Here is a 15126-nt window from a genome sequence, read left to right on the forward strand (position 1 = left end):
CTTTTCTGAATTCTACAGAGACAGGGGGTTTTTGTTCAACAGCAGATTCAGGCCGTAGCAGGCTCTGACCACCCACGCTAGAGCATTAGCGGCAAACTCTGTGCACTTGTCCCAGAAGGGTAGATCTTCAGTTCGTTAGGTATGGGCTACTACATTTTGTATTTTCATGGGTGCACAGTTAGAGAGTTCCCTCAGGAAAGGGTTGCTGGTGTTCTTAGCTAGAAGTTGAAAGCAGCAAAATGTCAAACAATGCATAAAACCCTTGTAATTTTAAAATATAGCAGGCTGTAGCCTTGGAAGCACAATGACCCTATCTAGCTGGTTTCTTTATGAGGTAAATAATTAAAAGAGAGAAAACACCTTGGAAAATACTCAACTGTGCAAGAACTGGCCTGTCTTGACTGTGAGATGGTTACCTTCTGTCACAAGTGTACCTCTCTGGGTTTTTCTTCTAATGTTTGGAGGAACAATTTTCAAAGCAACGGACAGTTTTAAAAGTAAGGATAATTAATATGTTGCACTGTTAACCAATGGTCAGTATGACTTGTCCATCACTGACAAGTCTTAAATTAAGATCAGAGAGTTCTCAAGAACTAAAAAATGAAAGGGGGGAAAAAAAAGGCTGTAGGAACAAATGTAGAAGGATCTGGCAACGCTTGTTACGCCGATCACAAAGGATGCTACTGGCGCTGCAATCGATCAATAACAAATGTTCCTGCAATTAAGTTGTGGAAGCACCAATGTCTCTACGTGCCAGAATTTCACGTGTGGGTGTTTGCATTGGAACAAGTCGTGCATTTCTATAGCCACGCAAAAGCAATAACCTCCGTGACTTGCATCCGTCTGGCGTTTAGCACAGTAAATGACAGCTAAGGAATTTTTGCAACAAACTCTTCACAATCCGTTGGACTCTGCTTTATAGAAAATCCCTAAGCCAAAAGTGAGGTAAAAACTTAGCAGGCAAATTATTAATTACAAATGTCATGCTGCCCTTCAGATATCTGTGTGTACTTACATGAGCTGTTTCATACTCATTGCTGAGAAAACCTCCCTGGGGACAATCCTGCTTGGGAAAATCGTAAGTACTGTTTTTGTAAGGGATGAAAAAGGGAGTTAAAATCACAAGGAAGTACTCATTGTGTAAGTGGAATATGTCAGCTCTATAGAACCTGTGTCTGTGATCAATTTTTGCTATCACTAGCTTAATTTTTTAATTTATGCTTATGTGAGATGCCTGCTAGTCATCTCATCCTGCGCATGAGTCCCTGGAGGTTTCTGCCTGACAACGTGGTCTCTGTAAATGAATCATCCATGAAAAAGTGTTTGCTTTGCATGTTAGATGTAAAGCAGGGCAATTTCCCAATTGTATTCCAGTTCTGCTCATTCACTAATATTTATGCCTGATAGCTCTCTTTATACTGTCAGATCCTGAACTGTCCATCTCCCTCTTAGGTTGCTGTGATACTGGGTTTGCAGTGCGTAGTAATATTGTCAGAGTAATAGAAATATAATGAAACAAGGTGAAAATTAAGCGTACTTCAAGTAGTGGTAAAGGCATATTGTTTTTTCTTTTGTACTTAAAAATGTTAAAATGGAGAATATACATCCATCTACATGAATGCATCTTGAATTTAGATAAATGATGAGAACAGAGAAGACATTCTGAATCGCAGTGGCATCAAAAAAATAGAAGGTGGCTTTCGCCTAGCAATTAATTTGAAAGTTTAAGGAACCTGTAGAAAAGATAATAGTCATTTGACATGAACAAAAGAAAATAACAGTCAATTATCTGAAATGAGCAGAAATTTGATTTATTTACTTTCAAGGTTTGAAAGAAACCCCAAGACTTCTGGGTTGATGGCATCCTTTTAGTTTGTTAAAGTACACACAGCTTTGCAAATAGTCACAATCCACGGGGCTTCATAGCAAATTTCTGTATTAATGGAACATTTACACGTAGTTACAAGGCAGCCTTGTATATAACAGTGTGGTCTAGGTATGCCAGGCAGCTGTGTGAACAGTCTCAGCGACATATTTATTTGACTATAGAATATGTTTATATTTCCTGAATAGGTCAGTGGCTTATAAGCATTTCGAATTTTATTCCTTATGTTGTTCAGTAGTTACTAGACATTTGTAAATTTTTTTTTTAATTTTTCAATATGGGTTGTTTTCCATTGCAGGTTTTTTTTTACATATCTTCTTCCACACAGTGCTCCATCCTCGTTGAGACCATTACTGGATAAGATAGTCAATGCAACAGGTAATCACAATACACTTGGTAATGCCAAGTCTTTCATGTTTTAGAGTGACTATCACACTGGGGATGTGGGAGATGCTGCTTTTATGTTCGCTGCAATAGTTTGCTGGGGTGAACTGCATCAGAACGCAATTCCTTGTGGGATTTGTAAAAACCCCTGTCTCCGGCAAGGGGAATTTTAGGGATAAAACCAGGATACTTTCCCATTGTCAGTGGTAGCAGAGGTGCTTTTATAGCTCAGAAGCCAGAGGCAAGTGACATGACCATAGATCTTTACTAATTACCTTTGGGACAAGAGTAGTTGCATGTGCCTGTAAATCTGATATGAGCATTGTTTGGTGCATCATTCTGGGGTTTTATATCTTGTACTGTGTGTATTCAGTGTGGACTTTAATGATGTTGGTCTATCGCTAATTAACAAGCAAAGCCTTTGGAGTTCTTCACATTGGCTAAAGTTTGTCAGTGGGGAGCTTGCCCCAGTGTTTTCGGTCTGCAGGCCTGGGGTTCCGAGCCGGTCAAGGCAGCCTTTGACAGGTCTGGCTCGTGTCAGGTGTGAAACCAATTTGTAGTAACTCCCTGGCTTCATGTCCACATCACAGCACCACTGTAGAGCAACTGCTGGGCTCTGGTGCTTAGGGCTTTATTTGCATGCAACCTCGTTTTGTTCTGAGCGGGTTGCTCTTCATCTGACTCATTCTTTTTCTGTGCTTTTAAAGGAGAACTTCACTGGGGGATAGATGAGACGGCCGCTCAGCTCGAGAGAGTTCTGAATCTGTATAAGAGTGGAGAGTACCTACAGAACACGACCCGGATGCCGAAAGCTGGTAAAGTGGTCTTTCTCAAAACTTAAAATCAGAGACAACGTCTTTATGTTGAGGTTCAAAGGGGCAGATGTGCAGAAAACGGGGCTCAGTGGCCCCTGAAGTCATGCACGTGATAATCTGTTGTCTGCTTTTTGCTTCCTGGGAGCCTTCGGAAGCTCTTTGCCCTAAGCTCACGTACCTGCACATCCGTGCGTGTGAGCAGGCTGTAACAGGGATAAGGAAATCCAGCGGAGCGTTGCTCTCCATGGCGGGTTTGCAGAAAATGTTTTTTCATCACGTCCACACACCTCTCTGCTGCTGGAGTATCAGCGCCTCACCAAACATGAGCTGGGGGGAATCTAATCAAGATGCTGTAACCCTCCATGAGTTTCCTGGGACTTACAGGAATTTCTTGTTATCTAAGCACTTGTAGGTTGAAGGAATACAAGTTTTGCTTGCTTTGCAAGAGAAAAATAGTATGTCCCACAGCTGTCTGCTAGTCATAGAATAAAAAAAAGGGGGAAAAAAGGACAGGATGAAAACAAAGCTGCATAATAGTATCTTTTTCATAAAATCTCTGTGGCACCACAGGTATGTAAAATGCTCTGCAAGCAGCTGTGATGCAGAGGGATGCATACTCTTCCCGGAAGGATAGCTTGTGCAATTAAACACGTCGAAGAAGATTATGTGTGATGGAAATGATTGTTAAGCCTAACAATTGAAAAAGCTGTTTTGCAAATTATTTTTGTGTACGTACAATATTAATGTCAAACTGTCAACATAATTGCAAGTTGATGGGAAAATTATGGCTTTGCTGCAAAAGCTCTGTGAAGAGGGAAAGATGGGTTCTAAATGAAGATGAATGTTGGCACAGGGGGTTTGCAAAGTTCAGTGAAGCGTTTGCTCTGTGAAAGAGACACAGGAGCCAAATTCATTCCTGTTGTAGCGCTCTTAACCTCAAAGGGCCATGACACCAGGGATGAATTTGACCCACTTATCAGAATAATTCAATATTTATTTTGTTGTAAAATTGGCAGGAAAATTGTTGCAGGTGTTCATTTAACTTTCTAATTTTCAGCTTTTCATCACAGTCTGTGCTGAGTGATGGCTGTCAACACAGCGAAATTATTTTCAGCAGTACAATCAATAGTACAAACACGTCCTTTGTTGAAGAAGTGCCAGGAGGGCTGAAGTTTTACTGTGATGCTGGTTGATTCCAGATTTAACTGCCATATCGGGACAAGATGAAGTTTTGAATTTGAGAGGTCTGTCATGTTATAAAGATTCTCAGGGAGAGAAGCTTAGGGCAGCGGTAGTAAATGTAACAGTGCAAGTTTCTACTAATATGGAGCAGAGCTCCATGTGTATTTGGCTACTGTAATAATTACCCATTTTTGTGTTAGTTTAATGCCGTAGAGACCTGGATAATATAACTCAGAATCTGCTGCTCATGTTCACGGTGAGTATTACCCTTCTGTGCAAGAAGCCCTTTTTATCTGTAGGACACCGCTTATGGACTTGGGCACTCTACGGCATTGACAAAGATGTTGAAAATCTGTAGATGCTTTGTGTAACATACTCAGCAATCTACATTTAAGACCATGAGTGTTATATTGAGTTCCTTGATAGGAAAATGTTCTCAACCAATGGCAAGCCTGAGGAATAGATATCTTGGTGGAAATGACACTTAGATGAGATGTGCTTTCAGACTTAGCTGCCATGCCTTTAAGATGTGCAGGCCTGTTTCTTGTTTGTTCTAAGGCTGCTTTAACCAAACAGAAAAGGGGTTGTAAGTTATTTCTATTTTAAGGCTCCCTTTCAGTGCCAGAAAAGCGTGAAGAAGTTATAAATTGAGGGTAAAAATGCACCTACCTACTCATTTGTATCACTTTTATTCTGGACACATTCCTTCCTCAGCCAGTATTTGACTGGTAATGCCACACTAGAATTAAGTTTTAATGTTCTCAGCCAGAGATTATGGAATTATAAATTATTAATTAGAAATTATCCAGAGATTATGCAGTGAGCAATTCTTCTGTGGCGCGATGAAGTTGCAGGAGAGGGTGACAGTGGCACTGGGAAGGACTGTGTCCAAGTGATCAACCTCTTCTGCTGGCAGGATGTTCCCAGCTGAGCTGGCGTCCTGACCTCTGAAACCAGGGCTGAACAGCTGCCGGGGTGGAATACTTTGTGTGACTCCGGGAGGGTGGGGTGGGGAGAGATAGGTGAAAAGGGACAACCGTGATACTTTCTGAAGCTGTCGGCTGAGGTTCCTGCTTTGGCCCTGACTGTGGTCCAGGAGGGCATGGTGTTACTCTCTGAAAGCAAAGAAAAAATATTTTTAATCTTTCAGATTTTTTTTTTAAGCCTTTTCTGCCTTGCTGTACAGCATAATGAAAGTTCATGGGGAGTGTTTTGCAGTGCGCTGCTAGGTGAAGATAAAAGCAGAGATGGTGGTTTGGTTCTCAGGCTGGATTGGAGTTAATCAGAGCTTTACATTTGTACACCAGTGTGCCAAGATTGGTCAGGCACAAATTCACGTTGATTGTGTTCCAGATGATGGAAATCTCACAGGGTGACTTGGTTACCAGGATTTGTGCTCTCAAACAGCATAAAATGACAAGAATTAACAATACCAATCTCCTCTGGCATCTCAAGAGTTGTGGCAAAATAAGGCCTTTCTGGTGTGTGATCTATTCTGAAATCCTAAAAGCAGAACTAGAGGAGAATTCAGATACAAGAATTGTAAGGTTTGGGTTTTCTTTTTTTGTATTCTTTTTTGGGAATAGAAACCACATAAGGATCAGGTGATGGTGCTTCAGAATTTGTCTTGGGTCTAAATGCTTTGAATTCTCTGTCTTGGATAGAGCATTGTAAATTCATACGAGGAAAGAAGAGATCATGATCTTGGGCACGTGATCTAAAGCCATAACTAAAACATAAACTTTGAGGAAACAGTCTGTTATCTATCTGAACTTATGTTTTTGATGGGAAAAGACCTCCTCTTATGAACACCACAAAGTGAGAAAGGTGATATTGATAGTCAGTAGGGGAGTGACATGTAGAAAGTTCTTGTCAACCCTTGTGTTCCCATAAATAAAGTTTAACAAGATGACATAGTCATATTACAGAAGGTCTTGGATATTAAGCTTTCACTGTGCTTCAGTTGTAAAAGATTTTATAGTGCTGTAAATTATATTATGCTCTGGACTTTGCTTTAGTGTCTTTAGCAGACATTCGATAGCTATGTATGTGTTCTGTAATCATAAATCACACTACTGTTAATGTTGATACAGGAGCGCTACAGTGTTTAAAACAACACCATGAACAAATACTTTTATATTCCATTGACTGTTTGTCTCTTTTGCTGGAATCCAGAAGAATGTGAATTAAACCAGGAACAATGTATTTCTTCTGACATACGTTATCTAAAAACGATTAAATCATTCTATTAATTGTCCAGATTAAGACGACCATAAAAAAATCCACTGATGTTCATCAGTAAAGTCCTGCCCCAGTATCCACATTTTTATTACTTCGATCAAGTGACACTGATTTGTACCAACTGGATGTTTGGCCCTTGAGCTAAGCCCCAGCCCTTCAGTTAACTCAGAATTTACTCAGAAATGCGTGAAATCAGCTAACACTAGTAAATCCGATAGCTTTGTTATTCATTAAAGCTAATAGATGACCCATTATTGGGCCTGAGGGTTTGCAAGGCTGCAGAAAGGCATAGTTAGCTGCTGCCGTTAGTTGAAAGTACATTCTCAGTGCTAAAAAAGCTGGAAGGCTGGACATAAAGCAAAGACACATCATGTTTTCCTTTGTCTTAAGACAATTTGGCAGGATTATGCTGTATGTAAACATTTACAGTACAACAGTGTTTTGCAATAATATTCTGCAGGGTCACTATAGCAACCTGCTTAGGAAACTGTAAATCCACCCAAGAATTGTTGAAATTGTGCAGTGTGTGTGTTTTTGTGCGAGACAGAAATTTTGCAAGGTCGCTGCAATGTTTTGAGGCATTTTGTGTGTCCTGTGGCAGGCCACGGTGCTAAGGCAAAAAATACGCCGCTGAAGGTGCGTGAAGGCTGGGCCAGTGGCGTACTGCAGCCCGGTCCTGCAGCCTGGATTCCTGCTCTATCTGGCACGTGTGCGTCCGGCGTTTCTTTCTCGAGGACGTCAGGGCTGCTTTGTGGGCAGCTGAGGGGCAAAGGGGCTGCAAGCTTGGGCACAAAAGTGTCTTTTACAAATCCTGGAGGCATCTGCCTTTAAGCTTAAACACCCCGCGGACATGATCCTTTTGACTCGTCCGTCGCCAGCGTCACCGTTTTCATGAGCGAGTGGGCCAGATGCAGCTCGCGAGCACCCGCGGCACTCGTTTGGGCTAGTTGCCCCCAGTAGGTCGGTGTCCACCGCAGCGGTGGCCGTGGGTACAGAGCAGCTCCGCAGCCCGGTGAGTGGTCCTGGGCTGTGGGGCACGAGGCAGGAAAAACCACTCCAGCTGTGTCACGTTAACGGGAATAAAAAGTAAGGGAACATGTTGTTCTTCTATTTATTTGTGTTTGGTGGCAGCCTGCATACCGATTTAAATATGGCTCGACTGGAAGCACAATAGAAGCACACAGAGAGAGGGAAGCCTTACTTCGCTTCCAGCCTGCGCGCGTGGAACAGCCAAAGGACAAAAATACTCGCCAGAGAAGCAGGGCTATCTCGCGGCCTGCCGGCAAACCACTGTCCTGCCAGGCCTGTCTGTCCTTCCAAACAGTTGGGATTCGTCAGAGCTGATTGAAAGCAGAGGCACGCGGGATACGCCTAGCATGCCATTTTCTCAGACGTACCAAAACCCAGCTTTCCGTAGTGCCACTGCGCATACGGCTTTGCAAGGCTCCGTCTCAGAAGCCTGTCTGAATGCGAGGTATTGAAGCATGAGGAGAATTTCAGCATAAAATGAAGCGTACTGAAAAACATAAGTGTGTTATTGTCTATTTAGGATCTGATTCTGTTCTCCTTAAGCTCCCTGGGAATCGGCGGGGGCTGCTTGTCGAGCAAAACACTGCTCAATACTACTTTCTGCTGAGATTGGCAAGATCAGGCTCTTTCTGCTTACTTGTAAGCAAAGCAATTAAAAGCAAATCCAGATTTGACCGACAGTGTTCCTCTCAAGGGTGGAGGAGGAGGGAGGCAAAGGAGCAACATGATTTCTCTCTCAAGGATGAACATTGCTGCGCCAGTCTCATTGACCCATGGTGTATTGGCAGGTGATAACTAGAAAGAAAACTGGGCAGATTTCCAGCGAGTAGCTGCAGTTGGTAGTAAAAATGCAATCTGGCTGCTGTGGCTGAAATAAATGGTCATTAGGACTGATTAAAGTCAGATTTAGGGTGATTCAAACAAGCTAAAAGGGGGAAACCACAGGCGGTTTCACATAGTTTATTATATACTTGTGGAGTTATTTATATGATTCAGTCTAGTACAGTGAAAATGAGTATGTTTATAGAATGTAGTCAGCTTTGGGACAACGCAGGTGATTTTTGATGGAAAAAATTTAGAAGGAGGTTTTAAAGCATTGCCTTTTCTCCTGTACCTCTTGCCTTGGTCAGTAATGCTGCAGGTTGGTTTTAAAGATGCCTTTCCTACCCATCCTGAGAAGGTCCTTGGTTTGAATTTCACTGTGGCTGCTGTAGGGGCTGGCAGGAGCTGTAAGAAACTTCTAAGAAGAGTTTGGCCTGGTTGAAACTGTGTATTTTGATTGACTAGATCAAACTATTAAAAATAATTTAAAACCATTCAAAATATTTTAAACCCATTAAAAATATCACAAGCCAAAACTTTTAAAGATTGCCCATATTCAGCATAGCAAAATGTTTACAGGGCAGGACAAGTGTTTCCTAGTGGGATTTATTTGTATAGCTGTGAGCAGCAACTCAGCTCCCGTAGGCGAAGCTGGAGTAAATCTGTCATAAGTGACAGCAAGATCAGGCTTAATGCATTACATTAATTGCTTCAATCCTCACAAAAATCGGTTGACGGAGAAAAGGATTCTTTTTCTGTTGTGATACTGGTAAGAGTGTCTTGCGTTTCTCTGATCTATTCCTTGTCATTACCTTGATACACTTTATGTACTCTGTGCCAAGCTACGTGTATGTATGCAAAAGTGTAAATTTATGGCTGCATTTATAGTATTAGGCAAGTATTTATTGGTTTTAAACACCATTAGTCTGGAAATCAACCAGAACTTTGACCTTTTTATGATGTGATTTACTGCCGTGAGCCTTCAAATTCCACGGACTCCATTTAAGCAAGTTTCAGGTCTTAGCGAGACAAAAACCTGAGCTGGAGCTGTCTTTAAATCAATGGAGTATTGCTTAATTGAGCAAGGAGCTGCACTGCAGTGACCAAGATGATCATTTAGAGAGGTAGGGTAAGCCCAGCTCTCCTGTGGGCTGGGGCTGATGTCATTGCCGTGGCATGTCTCGATGGATGGGCATCCTTCAGGAGTGCCCTTCCAGTTCATGTGAGAGGAGACCATTTCTTCACAACTTGTACAAATAAGGGCTAAGGGGTCAGCTCCCTAATTTGTCGCTGTGTAAACAAGAGATTCCAGGGATATTTGCCTTCGCCGTGCAAATGGGGAAGGCAGCTCCCTTGCTCTGCTCAAGATAAGTGAGTTTTGGAGAAAAACGTGGTTTCCTCGGACTGGTACTTGGTTAGTGTTGCAGGGAGTTTCTGATCATTTCCAACTGTACTAGTTTAAGACGAGATCCCGTGTTGGCTTTCTGGGGTGGCGGGAGCACCTGGCTGGTTTGGGAGTGTGAGCCGGAGTGCAGTGCCATTGCGTGTCCCACTCTACTCCTCGTGTCTGGCTTCCCATCAGGATGCTCCCAGGAGAAATTGCTCCTGGGCAACCATCCCATCTGCCTGCCACATAGACGAGGAGAGGGGCTGCCTTCCTGCCTTTCTTCCTTGCTGCATCCCACTCCCCTCCCCTCAGTCAGCGTAGGCAGGAGGCTCCAATCCCCAGATTGCAGGCACTTAGCAGTCTGTGCCATTTCGGGGGAGCTTTGCAGACCCCATGTGCCTCTGTGCTTTCACTTAGACTCCACTGTCTGTATTTTCACCTGTCTGGTGCTTGGTGATCACCCAGCCGAGGAGACTGCTCTTTGTGTGTGGGTTATGCTGTTGGGTACCTGTTACGCTACCCTGTTCCCACAAGTGCGTGAGGTTGTTGCAGATGGTGGTGGCCTCCCTCATGTAGGAACTGAGAGCAGCAAGGAGAGGAGGGACAGCCACAGGGCTCTGTCACACGCCAAGGCCACGCTCGGTACCGGTGTGGACGTTTCCATCTTCTCTGCCAGCCAGAAGCCGGGACCTCGGCATCACCGTCGCAGTTATTGCTGGCCCAGCTCTGTCAGTCAGCGTGTCCGAGCTGCCCAAGTGATTTACCAGGCTCGGTCACCTTGAAAGAGTCAGTGGAAAGGAAGAACTTTATCTCCTGTCTCTGACAGAGCCTCAGGTCACGTAAATCACTGCTGCTCGCTTGAAACCTGTTTACATCAGCAGAGGGCCTAGTCCCTGACAGCTGTGACGGGAACAGCCTTGAGAAGTAAGTGCGTGCTATAGGCCCGTTAAGAGGCAGATCTGTGTGCAGAAGAGTTTAAAAATCAAACAATAGTTCAAAATAAGGGCCTTCCAGGTGGGCTGCTGCCTTGCATGGAGAAAAATACATGACATGATGTGGGGCTGCTCTGCTTAGTGCCCTGACGGCATGCCAAGGGATGCTGCAGCTCCCTCCTGGCCCTGGCAGTGCCCGCGGGGAAGGGCTGGGACATGCTCCCCACTGACAGGATCGGGCAGGTGCTTCATCTTCTGCTGCAACGAGTGCCATCCTTCTGTGAACGTCCCCTGCGTCGTCGGCTTCGGCATGGTGCAGCGTTAGGTGGCACTTCTGTAGTGGTGCACAGAGCAGCTGTGAGCAGTCGCGTGTTACAGCCAGCCAACACGGCACGCACACCGATACGGAGAGTTGAATGTGCGGCTGGTGGCAGTGAATTGAGTTTTTGGCATCTCATTTGCACGCCCCGTTTTACCAACCTTGGCTGTGAAGTACAGATCAGTACTGAGCGGTTACCACGCAGGGATAGGAGAGAATTGTTCAGTTGCATCCAGCTATTGTTACACTCTACAGTCGATACAGAAATCTGAGTAAAAGGGACTTGACTTGTCTAGCCAGTAGCAGTTTGATTTGCACTCTGACTTTTCTTCAGAAGAAAAGTATATATATTTTTGATGGAGAAATGATTGTAATATGAAACTACATTTTGGTTTGGCTATTTTCTTCATGTGCACGAGTCTGCATTTTCTGAATTAATGAAAACTTTTTTGCCTTTGCTTAAGTGAGATGTGACCAGCTCTGATTTAACTTATTTGTGAATGTTTCTCATGATACCTATAATGAGCCAGGCTTAAAAAAAGAATGCATTTACTTGATGCTTCCCAATATTTCAGGCTGTGTGGTGTGAATGGGCACTTGTGGATGTGTTCTTCTTTTCCCAGTTGAAATACTGGCAGTTTAGAGTAGGAGACGCGCTTGCCTCTGACTCGGTGGTGTGTGTACAATGTGCTGCCTGAAATATTAGCAGGCTGAATCTGCAGTGTCAGGCAGAAAATGCCTGAACCAAAGTGACTTAAGAATAGGCTGTGAGTCAGGGCTGGCAGCTCTGGTTTCCATAACAGATACAATTAGAAGAAATATAGAATGTTATTTATTTTTTTGAATAGGATGTCGGGGGTGAGACGGGGAGGGGGGGAGCTGTCAATTTGTGCGTCTGGACGCTAAATAGACATGTTTATAAATGATTAGTTGAATTTGCTGATGCATTCGTTAGAGAAGCCCCCGTCAGCAGCTGGGAAAGTGAGAGGAGCTGTGAACAGAGAACAAGAGGCAGCTCATAAAGGCAAGTGAGACTGAACGGCAGCCAAGGGAGAGGAGTGATCGGCAGGGCAGCGCCAAGGCGCTGGGCGAGGAACACACTGACATGCTCCCTCGACTTTATTTTGCTCCTTCTCGTCGGAGGCCCGTCAAGCGACTCCCCTTTTGTGCTAATCTGAGCAAGCAAAAAAAGTTTGCTTAATTAAAAGCCTGTCTTTTATTCCTACTCTAAAGGGGCCGGAGGAAAATAGCATGCTCCTCTGAGGGAGAGGGAGGGCTGGGAACGCCTGGCCGGGTCTCACCCCGACAATCCCACTCACTGTTAAGAAGTAGGACAGTGAGTCAGTTCATTCAAGTGGATGCTGTTTATTCAATGGGACATTCTTCCTGTAAAACTCCTAATAAAATCAAAGCCTCGCCTCCTCAGTGGGGAAGGGGAAAGGGTTTTGTGCACAGACTGTTTATTTACAGACGCTTTCTGGAGAAAAAGGTGAGAAGAAGAAAGGAAGAAAGGAAAAGGAAAGTAAGGTGCAGAGCTATAAACACATTTTGCAGTAAACCGGGGCTGGTACAGTCTAGCCTGTCACCTTTTCCATCATATATCCTGCTCGTAAGCTGTTATAATAAACCTTGCCTGTTAAAAACAAACAGTTTGCTGGAGCTTTCAAAACGATTGCTTTGCTCTGGTTATTTGCAGAGTACAGACGGGTGCCTGAAGCTTTTATTCCTGATGAGAACTACAGATGCTGGCCATCTTACCATCACAAGGGCTGCCTCCTCTCCGTGTTTGACGTCAATGAAGCCATTGAGATCTGTGACAGCTACTCCCAGTGCAAAGCTTTCGTCCTAACTAACCAGACGACTTGGACAGGTAGGTCACCAAGGCTGTGGAGCAGAAGCAGCAGCTGAGTCATGTATTCTGGCTGCTTTAGGTGTTTTGTGACACTGTGGGGACAGTGCTGCGCTGGGCTTTGGGAACCACCAGCAGCAGCTGCAAGTTTCTGAAGCTTTGGCTGAGGTGGTTTGTTTTTTGGTTGGGCATCTCTTTGCCAGCCATCACAGGAGCACATGGAGCATAGGTCTCCAAACCGTGGCATCCAAACTTTTATTTTAAAATAGAGCAGCAGAAACAATAGCAAAAGCCTGTGACCTGTTTCTGCACAGGACATGGTCTGACATCTGGGTTTACATAAATCTTTCTAATCTGCATGGTGGTTGCGGTTTGACACAAAACCAAACAGGTTCTTCTGTCCCTCTAGCTGGGATGTATTGGCTGGTGTCAGAGATGCCCTGCTGCTGGTGGGAACGCTGTGCTTCCAGCAGTAGGGCTTTGGCTAAAGGACAGCAAACAGGGAAGGTTTAAAACCAAGTAGAAGTAGAACTTCTGGGGAAAATCCCATTTGCTACCACAACTCATTTTCTTGTCTAACAGAATACACTCACTGAAAAGAGAAATATGTTTTCCAAAAGGTCTGGGGACCTGGCAGTCCCAGTGTGGTTCCCCTGAAGGCAGGCAGTCGCTGCCGATTGACATCAAGCGGAGGATTGGCCCTGGCTCGCCGCTTCTGCACCAGACTTGTGCCTATTTCAGGCAACTCCAGAGCAGTCTGAGAAACAAAAATGTTACAAGTCTCTGCTAAAAATCTGGGGTAGCTGCAGCTCCGGAGTGGCTGAGGGGTTCAAAGAGCGAAATGCTGCAGCTGGCTGCCGGCCCTGCGCCACTTCCCGGCGTGCCCAGGGGAGCTGCGTGACCCCACGGCCACCCCAGCCAGCTCACCGTGCAGTGGTCCCCTGAACACCCCTTGAAGGGTAAAGAAAAAAGATGTGTCTGTGTGTGTAAGGTGCAGTGGAGTGGACCAAATCCATGTTCTTTTGGAATCTTCCCCTGAGATAAACCCTCCACTAAAGTCAGGGAATGTTTTTCTTTGTGTCGTCTCCACACACAGAGGGCTGTTTCCCTGCCTGTGGTTGCCAGTTTTGGCTAGGGCCAGGTCTGCTCCCCGGCTCCTGTCTTTAAGAGGAAGGGTGGCTGATGCTAGCCACACCTCGGGAGAGCCGACTGAAGTCATCACTCTGCCACAGACTTGAGTGTGGGAAGTTATTTTGGCTCGGAGGCTCAGCTTTCTGTCAGTACATCTGCGACCGCAACATGTCTTAACCCTGAAGTCAGAACTTCTGGGTGCAGTTGGGTGCTTTAGTTGTGCTTAGCTGCATAAAATAAATACACACCAAGGCCAGGCTTATATACACGCCTGGCTGGTCCCCAGCTCTGATAGCATCACAGACTAGTAGAAATTTTAGACAGTTCCTACATTTCAGAGTGGTTTAGGCACTGTACTGCTGCGGCTGTCTGCATTTCTTCTGCTTCTGAGAGGTTTGACCAGACTTCTGTGGAAGCTAGAAAACACTAGCTCTTCTTGACCTGCGACTAACCAGTGACTACTGGGTCATCATGTTGGACTATAGTCAAATTACTGAGGTTAATTAATATACTAGAAAGTAATTATTATGGCACAGGGAAATTCATAGTAAATTTAAAGCAGCTCCTGTCTCAGATTATAATATTAAATGCAAATGAGGCATATTAGCAATATTTCTAGTCTTATTTATCACTCCCTTTACTGTGCCACTCCTGATGCATGAGCACCCGAGTCCCTGAAATCTGCAGCATGGAAATTTGCTCAGTAGTCGAGGCATCCCGTTTGTGATTACTAGTTTTTAAGAAAATAGAGTTATGGGATCCCCCTAGACAGGCAGCTGGGAGTAAATAGTGTTTGGTTTTCTGAAGTTTAGCGAGAGGGAGGGCAGGGATTGAATAGCTGTGGAAAATCTTTCTGTGGCCCCTGTGTCAAGGAACGGCAGTGACAGTGCGGGTCCGTGGGACGGCAGGTACTCATCATGAGGCAGGGGTGTGAGTAAGATGCCAGGTAAGCACGGGGAGATACGAGAAGCTGCGGTTCCCAGAAATACCGTTGAGTGAAACCCCACCAAATTCAGGACCCGCTGGCCTCTGGTGTGTATGTGGCCGGTGCCCTACACCACCCAGGGTGTTGTCACTCACTGCTGATTTTTGTGTGAGGAATAGAAACCTTGTTCCAGCTTGTTTAAATCCCAGAGCTATCAAGTGATCA

The 15126-nt window shown here is 44.6% G+C and overlaps 1 protein-coding gene across 1 annotated transcript in view; it reads left to right on the plus strand.

The window, feature by feature from the left end:
• Positions 1-15126, plus strand: part of LOC104508077 (protein kinase domain-containing protein, cytoplasmic-like) — a 29899-nt gene that overhangs the window by 13738 nt on the left and 1035 nt on the right. Inside the window, exons 4-6 of the mRNA XM_010149568.1 lie at positions 2184-2263; positions 2977-3084; positions 12693-12866. Coding sequence (XP_010147870.1) covers positions 2184-2263; positions 2977-3084; positions 12693-12866 — 362 coding nt within the window. The remainder of the gene's footprint in view (positions 1-2183; positions 2264-2976; positions 3085-12692; positions 12867-15126) is intronic.

This window comes from Eurypyga helias, unplaced genomic scaffold (assembly GCF_000690775.1).
Source record: "Eurypyga helias isolate BGI_N326 unplaced genomic scaffold, ASM69077v1 scaffold42553, whole genome shotgun sequence".
Taxonomy (NCBI): domain Eukaryota; kingdom Metazoa; phylum Chordata; class Aves; order Eurypygiformes; family Eurypygidae; genus Eurypyga; species Eurypyga helias.